Here is a 21,704-nt window from a genome sequence, read left to right as displayed (position 1 = left end):
CTTTCAAGCCTTCCATTCTCTTTTCCTGAGTTCCTGGTAGTGAATGTTACCACCACCTAGTGGTCCATGTTGTCATCATCTCTTAATCCTCTGTCCTCCTCCATCCCTACCCTACTCACCCCATTCAGTCATAAAGTCTGTTCATTTTACCTTTGGAATATCTCTAGAATCCACTTACTGGTCTTTGAATCTCAAGTGTAGTGTATTGTAACCTGGGTGACCTTTCTGAAACCGTCTCTTCCCATTTCAGACCTTCTTAATCATCAGTTCTGGGGCTGTTGTATCTGCATTTTGAAAAGCTTACCAGGTGATTTTTACACAACTCTAATTGCTTCATTCTCCCATTTAAGAAATATTTCTTTGCCTTTAGGAATTCCTAAAACTCTTACTGTTATTTTTACAAGGCACTTCTTGATGTGATCCTAGTCTATTGGCAAAGCCATTTTTGTTACAAAAAATGACTTAGGTTCTTTTAAACAAGTGTTTTGTGATGAGTCAGTGTTTAGTCATTTAGTTATTGATACATTATTTATGACTGCCAATAAAATTTATCATTAAGGGGAGAGATCAGGAGGAATGTGGGTCTTCTAACTTAATGATTAATATTTATGTGTCTATGACAAATTTGGCGGCTAAGTTATAAAATATTTAAATAATTTTGTTTTCTTGCAGGTATTTATAACAGCAATGATGTAGCAGTATCATTTCCAAATGTAGTATCTGGCTCAGGATCTAGTACTCCTGTCTCCAGTTCTCATTTACCTCAGCAGTCTTCTGGGCATTTGCAACAAGTGGGAGCTCTCTCCCCATCAGCGGCATCATCTGCAGCCCCTGCTGTTGCTACAACTCAGGTAAATTATTACAATGCTATAAAGTAACCTATAGGTGGATTTGTCATTTTGAAAGTGAGTTTGATTGGAGAAGAAATCAAATAGGGCTTCCTATGGGAATTTATAAAATATCTCCATTTGTTGTGACATATTAGTGGAAATAATAGACATTTTTACATGATATTCATGAGAGAGGATAAAGGAATACATTGTCATTAACTGATCTTTTTCAGTTTCTGAGTTTCTAATTTTGTCCTAATTTGTAAACTAGTAATTTGGTGCGAACTTTTATTCTTTTTAAAAAGTAAGACTTAGTGGGGTGACTGGTTGGCTCAGTCGGTAGAGCATGTGACTCCTTATTTCAGGGTTGTGGGTTTGAGCCTCAAGTTGGGTATAGAAATCACTTAAAAATAAAATCTTTAAAAGTAAAAAAAAATAAGAAGTAGGACTTAGAAAGTATGATCCAATTTTGGACTTTTGTGGTTTAAAACATTCCTTTTATAATTTTAAAAATCACAGAAATAATATATTATTATCTCCTGTCTAAATTTTCAAAAACTGGTATAAGAGAATGATGGGATAAAGAGTGATTGACAAGTACTGTATTGTTTTCCTCCTAGTGGGAGAGAAAGAATGTACATAAATATTGTAAATAAGTGACTGTGTTGGTGATTGTGCATTTATCCCTTCCCTTTACTTTAGATCTATAAAGTTACTAGTCTTCAGGAATCCTTTCAAAGCAAGAGTCAAATCAGAAAAATTGTAATCTTGCATTATACAAATAGAACAGTAAGTAGGCAAAGCTGCAAACACACACACATACATACACACACTTTGCCAAAGGTAATAATTTAAAATTCCTTAAGTATATATTTTTTATTTGTTTAGAATTCTTTATAATTTTACTTCAGTTTTATCCAAAGCTCTATTAATAAGCCTCTTAATGTTTGGAGAAATTTAAGATTTCATTCATTTATTTATTTGAGAGAGAGAGAGAGAGCATGCAAGCAGGGGGAGGGAGAGAGACAGGCAAACTCCACACTGAGCACGGAGCCTGTCGCGGGGCTCGATCTCACTACCCATGAGATCATGACCTGCGCCAAAATCCAGAGTCAGACGCTTAGCCACTCAGGTGCCCCAGGAGAAATTTATAACAAAGACAAATGTCTAATTACAAACAATTAGTTAAGTAGGTTGTTTATAAGTTGCTGTAAATTTATGCTTTATGCTATATGTTCATAATTTTTGTTGTACAGGCCTTTAGAATATACACACACTTTTTAGTATTTTTTGTAAGCTGTACATCAGAGTGCAGCATTAGTTATTTTTAAAGTATGTAATGGTGCAGGGCAAGCAGTCACCATTATAATTAGGTCAGGTATTGGAATAAACAGACAGTTCGGCATGGAAAACCAATGGCATGATTAGTGGTATCACGTTTGAAAATGAAAGTTAACTATGTGGTGAACCTCTCAGCCTGAATAAGGGGAGTTTGACTAATTTAGGAGAGTTTTTTGTAGCTCATTTCACTAGCCTTGTAGCCAGCATACCAGGGGTGTGGGGTTAGAGAGGGTGAAAGGATAAATGAGAGAATGGTTCTTGTAAATAGTTTCATCTCTTTTAATTAAATGTAGCCATATGCTGTTGATAGCTTTCTATCCTTGGACAAAGTCTCACATGAACATTTTCAGTGTGCATTTTTCTTTTCTTTCTTTATAAAAGTCTGTTTTAATTACTCTCTGGTTAATTCCAGGCTGAATTAAGCAAAAATCTCATTTCTTCTCATTCATGATGTTTGTGGTTTTGGGGGTTGGCATTAGGGAGGTAGATGGGGGAAGTGGTGGTAAAGAGAAATTTATAGCTAGAGGGAAAATTCCACTTAACATATGACTCAACTGAAGAACAAAGAAATCATAGTTGCAAGTAATCCAGGATTCAGTCCAATTAAAATCCTTACTGTTTATCCTCTTTCCATGTTTCAGTAAGATGGGTCTCTTATAAATATGATCATCTAGTTAGACTCAAATGCTGCATGCTGAGACAACTGCATCTATGATTCTGTCTAGCAGTAAATGCTTTCTGTCTTCAAGCTGAAGCTTATTTAGCCTGGCTTATCTGGTGCTGCTGTAGCAACCATCAGTCTCCAGGCAACTGAGGCACATTGACCTCTCAGTTGAACTGAGTGCAGAACTACTTCAATTTAGCTGCCTGAGACAATAGTATTGGTATTGAATGTGCAAAATGTGAATTTTCTAGGCAATGTGCGAGGGAAATGATACAAAAATATTTAGAATAAATTGAATGTTTAGATAGGATTCTTAAAATTGTGATGTACTTGGTAATTGAATCTTCTCTTCAAAATGACAAGTTTATTTCTGTTTAACTTTCATATAGGCTCTGTTTATTTTCAAATTGCACAAGTCATTGTGCTTAGATAATCAAATGGTAGTCTCTTATTTAGGGTTTCTTTATAGGTAGTTGATTAGCAGTGCTATAAGTGGGTTAATTAAAATTAGCAATATTTAAAATGTAATTATAGACATCTTGTTACAGTTATTAAGAAAACCATCACACCAGCAAGCAAATATTTAAAAAATATAAATCAGAGAATGGAAATGTTAAATTTGAATAATGTTTTGTCTCCCTCACTGTCCCCCAAAAAACTTACTGAAAGTAGTAGTTTTTTGTGACTGGCTTGGTGCCAGCAGGATGAAAATCCAGAGGTCATTCTTGATCTTTCTGGCCTTGGTTTTTTAAGTAAGATAGACAGGCCTCTTGTTGGACTTATTTGCTGTCTTAAGAATTGTTCCCTGGAAAGTGGTCAGGGAGGTAAGATCAGGAAGAGCTTAATAGAAATTAAAAACTGAGAACAGAATTGTGCTTTTAATGGGGGGGAAAAGGAGACACTTGTAAAATTGTAGGGAAAAAATTGATGCTTAGCAGCTCTAATTAGAAAAAACCTTGAAAAAATGTTTGATAACTTAGTTTTATGTTCTTCAGTGTTAAACCCTTTTATTTGATATATTTTTTTAGAATAATTATTCTTTCACAGATAATAGCAATATAGTTAATAGTTTCTTAACATTATTAGAAGACAGAACTACTGTCCATGTGATTTTTTTTTTTTTAATGATGTGCTCTGCCCTTGTGTCATGAGTAGAGGTATAAATTAGTTTCTGTAGATGTATCATTAATTTTTTATTTTGCCTTTCCAATTCCACTCTGTCTCCTAGTTCTGCATTCATTCTGTTTGTCTTTTGGGAAAATTCAGGTGCTTTTGTTTGAAGGATGATTCCCTTAATAGAAGAATTTAAAACTGAAAGTAATGAAAAATGGTTGTATTACATTATTTTCTGCATTCTGGGTTTTGCTTTTGGGCACCGTCTTCATGTAGATAATCTGGTTCCTTGTTTACTCTGTTACTATTATAAAAAATAAATTTAAAAGTAATTTATTATTTTTTTAAAAAAAGATTTTATTTATTTATTTATTTGATAGAGCGAGAGAGCACAAGCAGGGGGAACAATAGAGGGAGAGGGAGAAGCAGGCTCCCCGCCAAGCAGGGAGCCCGATGCAGGGTTCCATCCCAGGACCCTGGGATCATGACCTGAGCCGAAGGCAGACATTTAACCATCTGAGCCACCCAGCGCCCCTAAAAGTAATTTAAATGAAGGAACTTTCAAGGTTTATTTATGTGATAATTAGTAATTGCAGGTGTTTAAGTATTTTTAATGTATAGTTAATTTGATGACTAATGTTTTGCACATTTCTGTGAGACTTTTACTTCAGTCAGTTTTGACTACTTCATTTTCCAATATGATAACTTTTGTGTGTGTGTGTGTGTGTGTGTGTGTGTGTGTAGGGAGACTTTTACTTCAGTCAGCTTTGACTACTTCATTTTCCAATATGATAACTTTCGTGTGTGTGTGTGTGTGTGTGTAGGGCGTTGTCTTAGATGTAGTAGTCCTCAATTTCCTTTCAGATGATGTCTGTACTTCCATTCTATTTGAGAAAATGGTTCAGTTTCCCAGGCAGATAGACCTGACTTCAGAGGATCTCTGACTTGATTGGTCAGAATGAGAAGTTTCATCTTTTATGTTTTAAATAATTTCATAATGACTTGTAATTTTAAGGATGTTAACATTCTGAGCAAAATAAGTTTGTATGAGTGCTTTGTTTGTAATGTCACTTACTATTGGGCGATCAAGAGGTTAAGTAACTATGTAACATCACATGTCTAGTAAGTAAGTGGTGGAACTAAGTTTCGAAACAAGGCAGTCTGACTCTGGAGTCTGGTCTCTGGTTTACTAATCATTACCATAAAAATGAATTTCCCAGTGATGTGCCTGTGTGTCAAGAGGTATCTCTTTGAAAAACACTGTTAGGAATTTTACTGTGTCCATTTGTGTGACACAATGCCAAATAGCAGAAATTTGAGTCAGAAATCTTGTTTTCCAGGAGCATTGCTACTCACTAGTGTGACTGAGCAGATCTTTTCAATTTGTGGGTGTCAACTTATTGTGTGTGTAAAATCGAGTACTTTAAATACCTGTCCTACCTGCTATGAGGACCGGTATGTTACGAAGTTCAAATGAGAATAAGTACTTTGTAGACCATAAAGTACTTTGGATTTAATGGTTATTATACTGATGTTAAAATTATTATAGGACTCTTAGTTTCAGCTGTTACAGAAACAGCCTGTTTACCAGTGAGATAAATTGTACAGAAGCACTTCCCTTACTAAAAATAGTATTAAAAAATTTTCTGTTAAAATGTATAATTCCATGTTAACATAGATAGATGAAATTTAGCCATTTTAGGTTCATCTGTTGACTGAGGTCTTTACAGTTCTTAAATTATTTCAATAGCTGCTTTGGTCCTAGGGGACTTAATTTTTTCCACAAAAGATGGGTGATATATTGATTAGGTATTAACCAGTTAGGAAACCTGCTTAGGATTGGTTGGTTATTCTATACAGTTCTGTTGTCCAATCATGAGTGTTCAGTGATGGTTTAACAACAATTTAATCCCTCCCACTACTTTATAGAAACTCAATTGTGGTGCATTTCAGCATTAGCCTAAACAATGGTTTTGAATACGTTAAGCTCCTAACAATTAGGGAGCAGTTTGGGGCATTGAATAATGTGGAATGATGCAATTGAACCTGACAGCTTTAACAGTCAGCCTACTCATGGGACCTGAAAGTTGTTCACACTTGGTTTCATCTCTCATCACACGCTGAGTATTAAAGCCTTACTGGTGGGAGCTGACACAGAAATGGGGTCTGTTATCAGAATATGTTTCATAGTGCAAAGTTTGAATTGAGTTGAAGAATATATGAAACTTTCCATTGTTCTGTAATTTTTCCTGGAAACTTTTCTAGTCAAATTGTGTTTGCAAATTGAAAAAATATATAAATTATCATTAAAATATTTGAATCCCTACATTATATTTGCAGTATTGCTGTGTTATTATAGAATACATAGATTAAAATATCATTGCATAATGAGACATACTCTCTAGTTTTTCTCAAGGAAATAGGTTTTAATCTTTGAAATATAGCTGTATTAATATCAAAATATAATCGATAAATGATATTCTCTAATGACGTTGATGGAAAATATGGAAGTCATAATAGTGTATGAAAGAATTTTTAAAATAAGCTAAAATTTGAATGCTTACCATGTGGCAAGGTCTCTTTATAAGCCCTATATACTAGCTCAGTTAATTCTCGCAGTATTCTTATGAGGTAGATGCTATTATTAGTTCCATTTTTACTCATGGGAATTGAAGACAGAGGGGGGGTTAGCACCTTGCCCAAGGTGAGAGAGCTTGATTTATGGCAGATACAGTGATGATGAAAAGTTTTTTCTTCTAAGAATATATATGAAACTGAAAATTTTAAAAGTAATATTCAGTTTAGTGAGTCTGACAAGATTTTGGAAGAATGTATTTTTTTTTTTTTTAAGATTTTATTTATTTGACAGAGAGAGACACAGCGAGAGAGGGAACACAAGCAGGGGGAGTGGGAGAGGAAGAGCAGGCTTCCCGCCGAGCAGGGAGCCCCATGCGGGGCTCGATCCCAGGACCCTGGGATCATGACCTGAGCCGAAGGCAGACGCTTAACGACTGAGCCACCCAGGCGCCCCTGGAAGAATGTATTTTTAAATCATATGCAGGGTTGGAACGCTTGAAGAAGCAGCTCTACTGTGTTTTAGAGCTTGTTTGACTTCAGTGTTTATTGACAGGTTAATTGTGCATTTAACAAATGTATGAAGGTTCATATCCACCTCTAGATGATATATTGCTGTGATACTTTACGAAGGTGAAATTTTTATAGGTTCTGTTCTCTCAAACGTAATTTTTGTTGTTTATTCTGTATTATTCTGCCTTTACTGACATTAGGGAGAAAAACAAACCCTAAATGAAAACATCCACTTTTAAGTCTGATATTCAAATAACTGAGTGGGCATTAGCCTGACTTTTTTCCTACACAACTAACTCTTTTAGAAGGGGCCAAGTGCCTAGGAATTTGGTAGAGTTACTTTACAACTAGAGTTCTTTTAAAAACTTCTCTATGGTCATAAGCAGACATTTGGAATATAGGAGTGAACTGTTATCAACAGGGGAAATTTCAAGCTGAAATGTCATTTTAATCTTGTTAATATTTTTATATGGTCTGTGAATCTACTTAGGAAACACTAAATTTCCTTGATTTGCTTGAATTTGAATACTGCCATGGTAGAGAGCTGCATATCTTTCTAGATGTTTTAGCATAATAACTTATTCTAAATTTGCTTAGGGTTGTTGGACTCAGGCACTTAAACACATTTTTTTTTCAAAGTGGCTTAAATTTACCTCAATAATTGAATAATTATTCAATTTATTCTTACTCTACTTGCCTTTGGGTCCATCTTGTAAAATAATTAATACTTCTCTTAGGCGTTTACTAAAGTATTAGAATAAGTGTCATATAACATCTTGAGTGGAAGTGGTTCCTTTCAATTATTAATCTAGAGAAGGGAAAAAAAAGTCTAAGATATATATTAGAAGTTTATTATGGCAATATGAATTACAATATTTATTAAATATTTTTATCTTGATCTAACCTAACACCTGTTTTCACATGTTGAGTAGATGATATGATTTCAATGGGACACCATGAAGTCAAGTAACCAGTTTGTTTTATAATCATTTTTTTTAAAGATTTTATTTTTATTTGAGAGACAGAGTACAGCAGGGAGAGGCAGAGGGACAAGCAGACTCCCCGCTGAGGGAGGAGCCTGACGCAGGGCTCGATCCCAGGACCCTGAGATCATGACCTGAGCCAAAGTCAGAAGGTTGACCAACTGAGCTGCCCAGATGCCCCTATAATCATTTTTTCTTTTAACTTCTTATTTTAAATTAATTATAGATGTATATAGAAAAGTTGCAAAAGTAGTAGAGTTCACAGAAAGTTTTGAGTCTATAAAATGTCTGACATTATGTGTATGCTTTCCTCAGTGAGTCACCCCCCCAACGCCATTCTCATTTACCCTTCTTCATTGCTACTAAGTAGTTGTAAATCTTTTCACTAAACTGGTGGGGGGTTCTTGGCCCTGAGGTGGTAACAGAGTTATCATGGGTTCCTGACATTAACCATTCTAAACATCATTTCAGAAGTATTGGCTAAGCAGTGTCAGACATTTGTGGATTCTTTATTGACTCATATTACCACTTAAAATGTATTAATGACTTGAGTTTTAATGTAGAGTGGTTTAGATGTTTTAATGCACCACAAAATGCTACCTGATAAAATTAATAACTTTTCATCTCTTTCCAAAGTTTCTGGTTTCAATAAATGCAATAATTTTTTAAAAGCAAACTACCAGATAATTTTTACTCATTCAGGGAATTTGGGAAATTGGTCATTTAGGATAATGAAGAATATATTCCCATTTTAGGTTTTTATTTTATTACTAATTTTACTTTTGCCTGGCACCTTTGTAAAATAAATACTTTCCTTTTTTGGAATTATGCTAAAGATGATTTAGCTTCTTGATGATAGTCATTATGCAAATCAGTTATTATGCAGTACTGCTTTGCATTTTGATCTTTTAGTATGGCGGGCTAATGTGTGATAGAATAACTAAGATAATTTGAAGACTACATCAAAAAATGTGAAGCTAATAAGGATAAATATAAAGCCCTTGCAGAAAGAGCCCTTCCTGAAAAAGTGTTTTTCTGAGGAGTAGGATCTTTTGATTCTTATCAAGAGACTAAGACAGCTCATAAAACTGATAATTGGAACTAAAAAAGTGGTCCAACTGGTACAATATTAGTTATGTTTCAACCATTATAGATGACTGCATGAAAAAGGAGAGTCAGAAGGCTGAGATACAGATGCTAAGGCATTTAGATGTCCATGTTCTTTGAGCACCACCGCAGCAGCACCCTGGAACATGCTTTCATTCTGGCTCATATTTTTCTCTCTCTTCTTAATACTGTTAGCTGTTGGTTTCTGCTGCCAACAAATGTCTCAAGAACTGACTTTTATTCCTCTAATTAATTTTCTACTTCTAATCTTTTATATGATTAGCTGATCTTTTTAGAATTATATCTAGAGTAAGAGCAAATTGGTTCTGCAAAGGGTATTTTAAGTGTATGGTATCTGAGATGTTTACACATGGGACTGGTAACATCTGGTCTTTCTGTTTGTCTGTTTGGTAATTTTTCTTACCTTAAGTTATTTTGCGAGTAGCCAAGATTTCCAGGTAGTTGACTTCTGGAGACGTAAAAAAATCATAAGTATATTTCTATTTATGAATTGTGTATTTTAGTATGCTGTACTACTAAATACATGGTATCTAGTATGATCTTGAGGTTAAAATTATGCCTTACCTTTTACTGAGGGCTAATGGATTGTTAAACATTAAGACTTTATAGTACAAACTTACTTTTTTTTTTTTAAAGATTTTATTTATTTGTTAGAGAATGAGAGAGAGAGAGCACGAGAAGGGGGAGGGTCAGAGGGAGAAGCAGACTCCCTGCTGAGCAGGGAGCCCGATGTGGGACTTGATCCTGGGACTCTACTGAGCTGAAGGCAGTTGCTTAACCAACTGAGCCACCCAGGCGCCCCAAATAGTACAAACTTACTTTCTGTACACATTTTTAAGAAGAGGAAAAATGAAACCAAAAATTGACCAGTTAAACTTAGACATGAAAGAATGAGCTAGAAAATATACCCTTTGAAACAACGGAAAAACAAGGACAGGATTCTACATCACAGAGTATTTCTGTGAATTGTAAAGTCCAATTTTCATGCCCAGTAAGTTGGCTAGAGGCCATATATAATGTCAGGGTCTGAGTCTTTCCAGAAACACAGTTTATTTTCTGTAATATTTTGCTCATTATAACCACTGTGTTGTCTTGGGTCTCTTGTGTGCAGTTGTACATGTTGGTGTGTCCCCCATCTTTTGTTTTTGCTGTTACTCAGTTTCTTTATATTAGAAGTGCTTCAATCCTTGGAAATTATTTTCCAGAATTCTGTTCTGATATAACTGTACAGTGATTTCATTTTTATAAAGCTTAAGTTGATTTCACTCATGAAAAAGAATATGAAGTCTACTTTAAAGATTTGTGGTTCTGTTAAATCTGAAAAGTATTTCAGGCTAGTAATAGCCTTCTTTGAGTAACAGTATTTTGTGTACAAGAGATTTGCTCTCAAAATGCCACATTTTAAGGTTATAATATTCTTAGAAAGTGGGAGAAAGTATTCACATCAAAGAAGGCATTTTTATTACATTGGATTACGCAAGACTTTGGCCAGCCTCCTTAGCTTCATCTGTTTAAGGGTTCATTTTCGCTTGTTTGGCACAAGTCCCAGTAGAGGCCTTCAGAATTGTGGTTAGCAACATGAATGAATTACAAACTTTGGACCAGCTCTCCAGTTAGTGGAACTGGCTTCCTGCCAAAAAGACAGTGCCTTATATGGGGTCAGGGCAAAGCTGTGATTCGTTGAGCTCTGCATTGTATAGAAAACATACTTGTGATGCCTGTTTGCTTTCTTTTAAAATAAAAACAAAACAAAACAGAAAAAGCAGCAGGCTTCCAAGTCTATCAAAATAGGAAGTAACAGAATAGTGTGCAGGTTTTACTAATGACTGAGTTAAGCAATGGAAATATAGCTCTGTATAGTTAAAATAGTAAAAGTAGAAATTGGACCTTTCGACCTCCTTCACCAGCCTGTGATGTAAGAGACTGAAGCATTTGTTAGACATCTGTTGTCTACCTGCCCTTATTTTGTAAATGGTTTAATAAGATTAAATAATTAGTCATATGTTCACATGGTTACCATGCCATTGGGTTTTTGTTAGTGACTAGATATTCTGAAATTAAAGCAAGAATAACCTTGTGCCAGTCTTTATTTTTTTTTTTTAATTTGGAATTATGTGACTTTTCAAAAATTGAAATGTTGGAATGGTAAAACAAGTAAGAATGAAATTTGCTCTTCAGAAAGTCAGGAATGTTTGCTTATATTTTTAGGTTGGAAAAAATAGTTGCTAGGTCTATTAGGAGGAAAAACATGAAGATATTTTCAAGTATAATTCATTTATCTTTGTAATTCTTTTCATTTAGGCAAATACCCTATCTGGATCTTCTCTTAGTCAGGCACCATCTCATATGTATGGCAGTAGATTAAATCCAAGTTCATCAATGGCAGCTCTTATAGTTCAATCTGAAAACAATCAAACAGGTAAGTTTTCAAGAATTTTTAAATTCTCCCCCAATGTAATTCCCCCACCCCCACCATTGGCTCATTTTATTTGAAAAGTCTAAAGGTGTGGTTAATATAGGATTATGCTGCAACCCCCCCCCCCTTAACCAAAAGAGGCACAGTTGGAAGTAAATAGTGCGCTGTGCTGCAAAATAGTGATGTGCTTTTTTTACTGTCTGAAATGTAAATGTTTAAGCAGAGCCATCAGCAGGCAGGAATGCAACAATGTCTCCTGTGACTTTTGTGATTGATGTGTTCAGTTCTCAGTTCTGTGCAATGAAAGTAACATAACACTGGGCTTTTCTGTGAATAGCCTAAACCTTTATTTGCATAATTCATGAAATTGCATTACACAAACTTGGTTAAAAAAAATCCTGTTAGAGAATTTCTACAGTGTTTAGTAATCCTGTGAATTTTTACCAGTTGACATTTTGTAGCATTTGCCTCTTGTACTGTTTTAATGAGCCACTGGATTTGCTTTGTTTCATTCCATCCTTAAGGATTTGTTGACATGTCCAAGTAGTCATGCCTGTTTGGGGGAAGGGAATGGGTTTAGCAGTTCACCAAGAATGGATCAGTCATGTCTTTACCCTTTAAGGGTCAGAGGTTACCTGACTCAGAATAAGGGGAGGACAATCTTGAAAGAGGCCAGATAGGGTGATTTTAGAAGGAACTGACTGTAGGAGAAATACAAGTTACTTTTCAAGCAGAGATACTCGGTGTTACCTAAGAATTATTTTGAAGAAATTAATTTTTTCCTTTCTAAGTACAGAATATTCCTACTTGTTTTCGTCAACTTAAATTTTTAATGTTTAATTTTATTCTTGCTGTGAGGATCCATGTAATATATATAATTTTAGTTATGGTCTGTGGCTGTGTAATACATTATGCATTTTATGACTTGTCTTGGGATGCAAAGTGTTAAAAAATACAAAGCATAAGGATTTGCTGTGATAAGCATACAGATTAGCTGTCCACAGCTGTGATTCATTACTTTAACCGTAGAAATTAAAAGTGGCTGAGGGGAGGGTACTGCAAATGCAAACCACGCTTCTGTGCTGTAAAATTGAAAGGAATGAAAGAACGGAACATAATCCATGGCCTTCTACACCCACAAAAACGTGTAGGGACAACGCCTTACATGCCACAGTTCAGCAATTCCGAACTAGCAACATACTAGATCTTCTACTTTCGTAGTAACTGCAAAGATAGTGGTAAAGGTTTTATGTATGTTTTAGGAAAAATCAGGGCAAGAGCTTAAAACCTCTTATCTAGTGAGAGTCACTTTATCAGCTATGAAATATTTACACTGCAGATCAAGATCTTGGAGACAATAGCCGCAGCCTTGTTGGCAGAGGAAGCTCACCCCGAGGAAGTCTCTCACCACGGTAAGCATTATTTACTCTGCAGAGTGTCGGCAAAGGAAACATTTTGAGATTTGGAAACTTCTTTATCTCCTATTAGAGCGTACATTTGTGAGGCTGTAAAAGCATTCTGTAGATAAGAAGCATGTCTGGACTGTCAAGAAAAATGATTCTAAATTAATTTGAATATTAAACACATGGTTAGATTTCTAAGCTTTTAAGAAGACATCCCTTTTCTTAGATTTCCAGTCAGTTTCAACTTTCTTGTTTTTATCATTTGTATATTTAGCTGCTGGTACTATTAAGTACATTAATTTGGCTCATTCTTTTTGGTCATGAAATAGTCTTTAAACCTCTTAAAGCAACAAGACTCAAGGCTTTCAACTTTGGGTTCCAGTTTTAGCTCTGTTGTGGGCAATGCACTTAACCCTTTCATCTCTAGTTCCTAGTTTTGGGGCTCATTTCTAAAATCTCTCTAGTTCTTGAGGCACCTGGTTGGCTCAGTCAGAAGAGCATTCAACTCTTGATCTTGGGGTCGTAAATTGGAGTGCCACATTAGGTGTAGAGATTACTAAGAAAAAAATAAACCTTTGGAAAAAAAAAATCCCTCTAGTTCCTAAAATTGAATCTAAGTATAACAAATTATTACATTGTTCTTTGAAATGGTCTAGATACTATATGGTAGAATCTAGGTACCTTGCATAATGTATATAAGGTTATTCCTGTTAGCAGAGGTTGAATTTCTCTGAGCACTGTCTAAGTGCCCCACATCTTCTGTTCTCAGTGGGGGAGTATGGCAGAGGGGAATATTGTATCAATTTATAGAAAACGATGGAACTTTAGGCTGTGGCTTTCTTTTTATTAATTGTATTCTACTTTCAATTTCTATATCTTCTTTCAGTTTGTTTTCTCTCTGCTTTCTAATTTTGTAAACTCTGCCTCAAGCATGGTTAGACTGGGTGAGAATGGAGAACAGAAGTAGGTAAAAGCCCATTCTGGAGTCTTTTTTCAACTGTGGGAAATGAACATTTTTCAGCTATGAGAACTTAAAAATTCTATTAAAAATAAAGATTTTTATGCGAGGATACCATGAATATCTGTTGTCATATTGCTGATATATTGGTAATGTCTTAAGGAACATCAGTAATCTCTAATTTTGCTATTTTCTAGTGGTACATCCAGTAGTGTCTTTTCCTATAAATATAAAATTCCTGGGTGACCTAAAAGTAGTATTATTTTTCCTAATTGAACTCTGGAGGAAATGAAATATTCCTTCTTTTTCAACTAGGAATCTGAAGCACACACTGATAACATCAACTGACCTAATCTATAATTTTATGCTGTGATTATTTCTGTACTTTTATTCCACTTTTCGAAGAAGAAAACTAATGGGCTTTTGCTCATATATTTAGTGGAGGAAGCATTTCTGTGTTCCATTCTTAAACTTAAAATATCCTAGAAGCTACCCAGAAATTTTGCAAGATCCCTCAGTGCTATTTTGCTTAGCATAGTTCTTAGTTTTTCATTAGCTAAGTGGATAAAACATTTAAAACAAAAAATTTTACCGAATTATTTATAGCATATATATCCAAGTTTATATTACCCTTTAAAAACAGCCTGAGGGGCTCCTGGGTGGCTCAGTTGGTTAAGCAACTGCCTTCGGCTCAGGTCATGATCCTGGAGTCCCGGGATCGAGTCCCGCATCAGGCTCCCTGCTCGGTGAGGAGCCTGCTTCTCCCTCTGACCCTCCCCCCTCCCATGTACTCTCTCTCATTCTCGCTCTCTCAAATGAATAAATAAATCTTTAAAAAAAAAAATTAAAAAAATAAAAAATAAAAACAGCCTGAAATGTAATAACCTAAATTATCCTGGCATAATGTACTATTTGGAGAGGATGGTCAACTGTATGGAGCACGTGATGTTCACGTGTTAGAATAAAAAAAAACTCATTTATTTAACTTGTTGAAAGAGATTTGGTAAAGAAGCACACTGAGGCAGTGGCAGAACACTAGTGGATTGTTAGAAGACCCGAGCTGCGCCTAGCTCTGCCCTTTACCAGCAGCGTGTCTTTGCCCAGGTCACTAAAACTGCGTGGTGTTTCCTCATATAGAAATCGAACCAATAAGCCAGGTTTCGACTTCTCAGTAGGTTGTTACAAAGATCATATGAGATAATTATGTGGAAACACTTTGGAAAGGCTAAAGCCCTTTACTAATGTATTATGTTAATGTGGAGGCTGGAGAGCAGAAGTGACCACCTTTACTAATTTAAAACAAAAAATGGATGAGAGAACATTACATGTTCATCTTAATATAAGTAATATTTGTTTTGGAATACTTTTGATTAAGTTAGTACCACTTGAAGTACAGATCCAAGGCATTTTAGAAAAATTTGTATAAAGGGTTCAAATAAAAATTACTGTGGTCTTGCTAATGCTCCTTAATCCTGTAAATACTAGAGAATCCGTATTTTTTACTTTATAACAAAAGATTCCTTCAAAATTATTAAAAATTTCTTTTTACTGGTATTTGAGCTTCTGTTGGTTGTAAATTAAAATGTTTTCTACATTATTATAATTGTACAATGTTACTCTGATATTTTATATATTAAAGCAGAATGGTGAACTCTTCTCTTCTGGCTAATTATTTTAAAGTTTTCTAATACTATCTTTCCCTCTTTTGTCTAAAGCTGTATCAGTTCTTTTACAGCCTATTTCAGAGATTATTGGGGGGGGTGTTTATATTTTCTAGTGGTTTTTAATTACTGAGTATAGCCAGCTATTCCCCTGATTTTATAATTTGGGGAGGAAGAATGGTAATTACTCAGTTTTAGGGTGGATTATGGTTTTATCATTCTTCCAGCATAGGCAGCCTGGAGTTAGAAGACTTACAGGGAAAGCGTCAGCATAAGGTAAGAAATGTGAATGCACTCTCTTTCTGTTTAACCTGAAAATTAATATTTTCAACAGATCTCCTGTAAGCAGTTTACAAATTCGCTATGATCAACCGGTCAACAGCAGTTTGGAAAATCTGCCTCCAGTAGCAGCCAGCATAGAACAGCTTTTGGAGAGACAGTGGAGTGAAGGACAGCAGTTTTTATTAGAACAGGGTACTCCTAGTGACAGTAAGTATTCTTTTCATGTCTTTAAAAGATGGACGGACAGACAGATGGATAGATGTGGCAGTCACACTTTATCAGTAGCAGTGAAATTACGAGATATGTTTTGTAAAATACGGCAAGAAAATGTAGTGTAATGGTTCAATAGAACAGATTCTACAGTTTTACCACTGGATTTGAATCTTACCTTTACCTGTTATTAATGATAGGATCTTGGGCAAGTTTCTTAATGTGTGCATTAGCTCCCATTTTGTAGACTGGGAATAATAATGTACCTGTATCGTAGTGTTGTTTTGAGTGTATTAAATGGCATAAAAACTGTGAAGAACATTGCCTAGCTCATAGTAAGCACTGATCTGTTCAGTGGTTGTTGTTACTGTTTTGAATTATTTTAATATTGGTACTTTGTTCTTACCAATTTTTAAATTTTACTAAAATACATGAGTTATATCTTAGCTTAATTGTCTGAAGAAAACTTGGCTTACCTCTGGAGAATTCATTTTAAAAAAATGCATTTAGTCAGGGGAGCCTGAGTGGCTCAGTCCATTGAGTGTACAACTCTTGGTTTCAGCTCAGGTCATGATCTCAGGGTCGTGAGATCGAGCCCCACGTCAGGCTCCTCGCTCACTGGGGAGTCTGCTTGAGATTCTCTCCCTCTCCTTCTCCTTCTCTCCCCGTAGAAATAATTTTGAAAAAAGTAAAAATAAAAATGCTTATAGTCAAATACATTCAGCTGTCTTCTTAATTTTATAATTTGGATGAGAAAATAAGAATTACTAAATTTATATATATTTTGTATTATTTATTAAATTATGTAATATATGTATTTTATATACATATTTAGTATTTTTCAATGTTAAGTATTAGGGAGGATCCTGGGTGAAAAATGCTAAAAAAGCAACGTTACTATAAGTGGCAGTTAGCTGGGGAAGTGGCCTCATGTTAAGGATATACATTTTTAGGGAAAAAATAGTTTTTATTGTTTTGGGATATAGGCTTTTACTGCTTTATTGTATCAAAACAAAACATTTTGCTTATTGTTAGTAGACAAGTGCCGTAAATTGATATTTTCATTTTTGTGTGTGTGTGTGTGTTGTTTTGTTTTGTTTTATGAATGGTGCCTTGACGGAAAAATGCTAATTGTGAGGAAATTCATGCCAGGATAATCCTTTAAACATGATAGCTGGAGGACAGGTTTAGCTTAGTCTTATTGCATCTCATTTGGGTACACTGAGGGTTTCTTTTTAGCATCTTAAAGAGGAGGGATAAAAGTTAAATCCTTGGGAAATGACCATATATGTCTGTACCACTACACTTGTGTCTTTTAAAGGCCCTGAGGGCATGTTAAACAAATACAGCTTTTTACTATGTGTACGTAGAACTTCTAAAGTGTCCGTCACCCTGGCATAACTACTCAGTGTTGTCAGTTGAGAGGTCTGAGTTGTGGAAGAAATTGAAACTGTATTTGAGGTGATGGAGGCAGGACAGAAACCGCCTGCTCACAGACGATCGGCTTTTCTCTGGGAGCTGGGAGTGGGGGTTGTGGTGCGTGCACACTGCTCCCTGCTGGCGGATGTGTGGATCAGCATGCCGAGCGCTGGGTCTGGGAGGCTTCTCACCCCGGGTCTGGTGACATGCTTAGCTTAGCCAAGCAGCACACAGAAACTTGTGCTCTTTATTGTGGTGAAGGCTACTGGTGATTCTTTCCCATTTTAAATATGATTTTAATGAAAAATTATGGCAGGCACTTTGAATTTTTAATTAGGTTTTTATTTTGGTGAAAATAAGATGTCATCATTTTTCTTTTGAGAATGGAAACTACCTAGACCAGATGGGTGGGTTTTTTTGATAGGTGGTAACAAAGTTCCCAGAAGGTACATCTAGGAACAGTATCCCTTTATGCTTATATATACACATAATATATTGTGGTCTATTTATATCTATGTATAAATTTAGAAATAAAACCTGGTGGGCGCCTGGGTGGCTCAGACAGTTAAGCGTCTGCCTTCGGCTCAGGTTATGATCCCAGGGTCCTGGGATCGAGTCCCGCATCAGGCTCCCTGCTCCTTGGGGGCCTGCTTCTCCCTCTGCTTCTCTCTCTCTCTCTCTGTCTCTCATGAATAAATAAATAAAATCTTTAAAAAAAAAAAAAAGAAAACCTGGTAATTTGAGGATGCTTTACAAAATTTCTACTTTCCTATTTTAACTTATTTTTAAAGTTATTGACACTTCAGTCTAAAATACTTAGTCCTGTGTGGGAACTTGTCTTTATTAAAACCATCCAAATGTTTGCTAGTTTTAGGAATGCTAAAGTCATTACACCAACTTCAAGTTGAAAATCGGAGATTGGAAGAGCAGATTAAAAACTTGACTGCCAAAAAGGAACGTCTTCAGTTATTGAATGCACAGCTCTCAGTGCCTTTTCCAACAATAACAACAAATCCTAGTCCATCTCATCAAATGCATGCATTTTCAGCACAGAACGGTAAGTGTGAAAATACTTATTGCATATCTAAGGAAAGTAGGATCGACTTTCAGTATCTTTTTTCATAATAAGAGAATAATAACTAGTTACCAGTTATATGAAGAAGTAGAAAAGGAATGATAGGTTATTTTCAAAGAACATGAAGAATCTGTTAAGTGATCAACTTGAATTTGCTCTAACTTCTTTAGTACGTAATTTAACTATAATAGTTATTTAAATGCGTAATGATCTCTTTATTGATTTAAAGCCATAGTATTCAATAGAGTTATAGATTTTTCCCTTTAAACTGGTATTAGGCATAGCAAGACTTAATATTTAAGTGTTTTTAATGTGGGCTTCAGGATAAGCTTTTAGATAAGCCTTTAATCTTACACATAATGTCATTTATCAGGGTAAATAGGCTTCTTTTTGTTTTTTATTATTCTAGCTCCTACCACTGATTCCTTGAACAGCAGTAAGAGCCCTCATCTAGGAAACAGCTTTTTACCTGATAATTCTCTTCCTGTATTAAATCAGGTAATTTTGGTGTGGTTAGTTTCATTTCTACGTTTTTCTTACGAACAATAGTATATCACATTAAAAGGGTTAAGATGATTTTAAACAGTTTTGCTGTGTTCTTTCTTACATAAGTTCCTATTCTTTCTTACATTAGGACTTAACCTCCAGTGGACAAAGCACCAGCAGCTCTTCTGCTCTTTCTACCCCACCTCCTGCTGGGCAGAGTCCAGCTCAGCCTGGCTCCGGCGTTAGTGGAGTTCAGCAGGTCAATGGTGTGACAGTGGGGGCCCTGGCTAGTGGAATGCAGACTGTAACATCCACCATTCCTACAGTGCCTGGAGTGGGTGGAATAATTGGAGCTTTGCCAGGTAACCAACTGGCAATTAATGGCATTGTAGGAGCTTTAAATGGGGTTATTCAGACCCCTGTCACAATATCCCAGAACCCTACCCCCCTCACCCACACAACTGTACCACCTAATGCAACACATCCAATGCCAGCTACACTGACTAACAGGTAAGAAACGCACGTAATAGATTTTGGGTTCTTTAGTGCAACATATAGTACCAGCATTGTCCATGCTTTCAAATTGGGGTTTTTAATGGGCTTCTTGTAGATGTAATCAACAAGAAATGAAAATCTAGCAAACTTCTAGATTAAGTGTATTATTCTGAGAGCCATTTATTTTTGAAATTTAAGTAATTCAGATTAAAACAAAATTAAATCACTTTTAGTAATAAAGCATTAAATATGTTCTGTGCTTAAAATTTCATTCTTGATCTGTGTTATCTCCCCTTGTATATTGCCTTCATGTATCATAAATTTTGAAGAAAATATTGTAATGACGATCGCATATGAATGAATATTGATTTCTTAAAATTCAGCTATGCAATTTTGCTAGTTTTATAATTAAAAATTTTGATATAGGATGAAGGCCTAGATCAAATTATCTTGAATTTCCTGTGAGTGAAACTGTTTCATGGTACTGGAGTTTCATTTGACTGTTTGTTCAAAATAAGGGGACTAAAGCCATGTTGTTACTGAACATACATTTGAGGAATAAATCGTTTTAAATGGATTTGCAGTGGATACTAGGAAACTATTTTTCTGGCTCCCTTTTCTTTGGTGTTTAATTTTACTCTCCATTGGGACCATTAAAAAAGGTTAGGTAAAGTCAATTAGTAGATGGGATTTTTCCTTGTTTTACATATATGCTATTTAGTGTGGGTTAAATTATCCTCGAATAATTAAAAATTATTACGTGCGTGTTATAAACACATTTAAATTTCTATTCCATAAAGTACTGAGTGCCTTCTTGGTTTATAATAAAAAGGAAAACAAAACATTTCTTGACAATGTGAATTCTTATTTACCTGTATATACACGAGAGAGAAAAAAGAAATTTGTACGTGATTGTTATCAGAAAGTATTATATTTAAAGATTTGACTTGTTAACTCATTAAACACCAAATTGAAAAGTTGTTTTTCATTTTACATTTTAAGAAACATTAAAGATATATAGTAGAAAGTAAGAATTTTAATCATTTTTCAGTGCCTCAGGACTAGGATTACTTTCTGACCAGCAAAGACAAATATTTCTTCACCAACAACAATTTCAGCAGTTGTTAAATTCTCAACAGCTCACGCCAGTAAGTTCTTCCTTTTGATAATATTTGATTTTTATTAGGAGCAAGTGTTCTAGGCTGTAATAGGCATTCAGCATGGGTACAGACTTACCCATTTTGTGAAATAGCATTATCGGATGCATAGCCCCCAAAATAGTTTGTCTTGCCATTTAGTATAGTCTGTGATACCTATAGTGACATTATATTGATTCATTTATAAACTTTAGAACATACACTGTGAGGCTCTTGTAGACTCTGGTAATGTGGTGCTGAACAAGACTTTGTATTTTCATGGGGTTTCATTCCGACAGTGGAGGTGGACAATAAACAAATGTGTGGGTGTAGTGATCGGCACTGAAAAGAAAAATGAGGGGGAGGATAAAGGGATAGAGGAACAGTGGGACAGGGGCCTCATTTTAGATAGCAGAGTCTTGCCTCTTTAAGTAGGTGACTTTTGAACACAGACCTGAATAAAAGTTGAAGGAACGTGCATTTTTGACACGGGGGAATGAATGGAAGAGCAGCATTGAACAAGACCGCATGTGTTTGTTTTGAGTACTGGAAAGAAGGCCGGCATGACTGCAGAATAAGGGAGAGGCTGGTGCAGGGGAGAGAAAGTCACGGGTGGGCCTTGTTTGGCTGTCTGTGGCAGGAAATTTAGATTTTGCATATGATGAAAAGCCATTAGTGATTTTTTTTTTAAGTTTTCTATCGTGGAAACTTTCAAATGTATCAAAATAGTATATAGTATACTAGTTTTAATAATTACCTCAACTTTAAAAATCTTGTTTCATATATCCTCACTTTTTCTTTCAGGGTTATTTTAAATAATTAGTTGGAAGATTTGAGCAGAATAGTGACATGATAACAATTCACATTTTTTAAAGATTAACTTAGCTGTTGTATGGGAAATTGTATGTGTTGGGAGGGGAGATGGTAGCAAAAGGAGAAACAGGGAGGCTATTGGAGTAGTCCAGGTAGAAGATGTGGTTATCTTAAATAGCAGGATCAATGTGGGGGAAAACCATC

The 21,704-nt window shown here is 35.4% G+C and overlaps 1 protein-coding gene across 14 annotated transcripts in view; it reads left to right on the top strand.

Annotated features, from left to right (window-relative positions):
- MLLT10 (MLLT10 histone lysine methyltransferase DOT1L cofactor) overlaps positions 1–21,704 on the top strand; it is a 218,962-nt gene that overhangs the window by 190,645 nt on the left and 6,613 nt on the right. For 7 of the 14 annotated variants that reach the window (XM_045874303.3, XM_045874307.3, XM_054507341.2 and 4 more), the window contains 9 exons: positions 251–307; positions 673–851; positions 11,448–11,565; positions 12,902–12,974; positions 15,919–16,073; positions 18,364–18,552; positions 18,980–19,068; positions 19,205–19,566; positions 20,603–20,699. In XM_045874303.3, coding sequence (XP_045730259.1) covers positions 251–307; positions 673–851; positions 11,448–11,565; positions 12,902–12,974; positions 15,919–16,073; positions 18,364–18,552; positions 18,980–19,068; positions 19,205–19,566; positions 20,603–20,699 — 1,319 coding nt within the window. The remainder of the gene's footprint in view (positions 1–250; positions 308–672; positions 852–11,447; positions 11,566–12,901; positions 12,975–15,918; positions 16,074–18,363; positions 18,553–18,979; positions 19,069–19,204; positions 19,567–20,602; positions 20,700–21,704) is intronic. The other 7 variants (XM_045874311.2, XM_064591990.1, XM_054507342.2 and 4 more) reach the window with 1 other exon arrangement.

This window comes from Mirounga angustirostris, unplaced genomic scaffold (assembly GCF_029215605.1).
Source record: "Mirounga angustirostris isolate CCGP_5_RB_7025 unplaced genomic scaffold, mMirAng1.0.hap1 SCAF_5, whole genome shotgun sequence".
NCBI classification, from domain to species: Eukaryota; Metazoa; Chordata; class Mammalia; order Carnivora; family Phocidae; genus Mirounga; species Mirounga angustirostris.
Note: the sequence above shows the minus strand (reverse complement) of the source record. Positions and strands in the feature narration are given on the sequence as shown.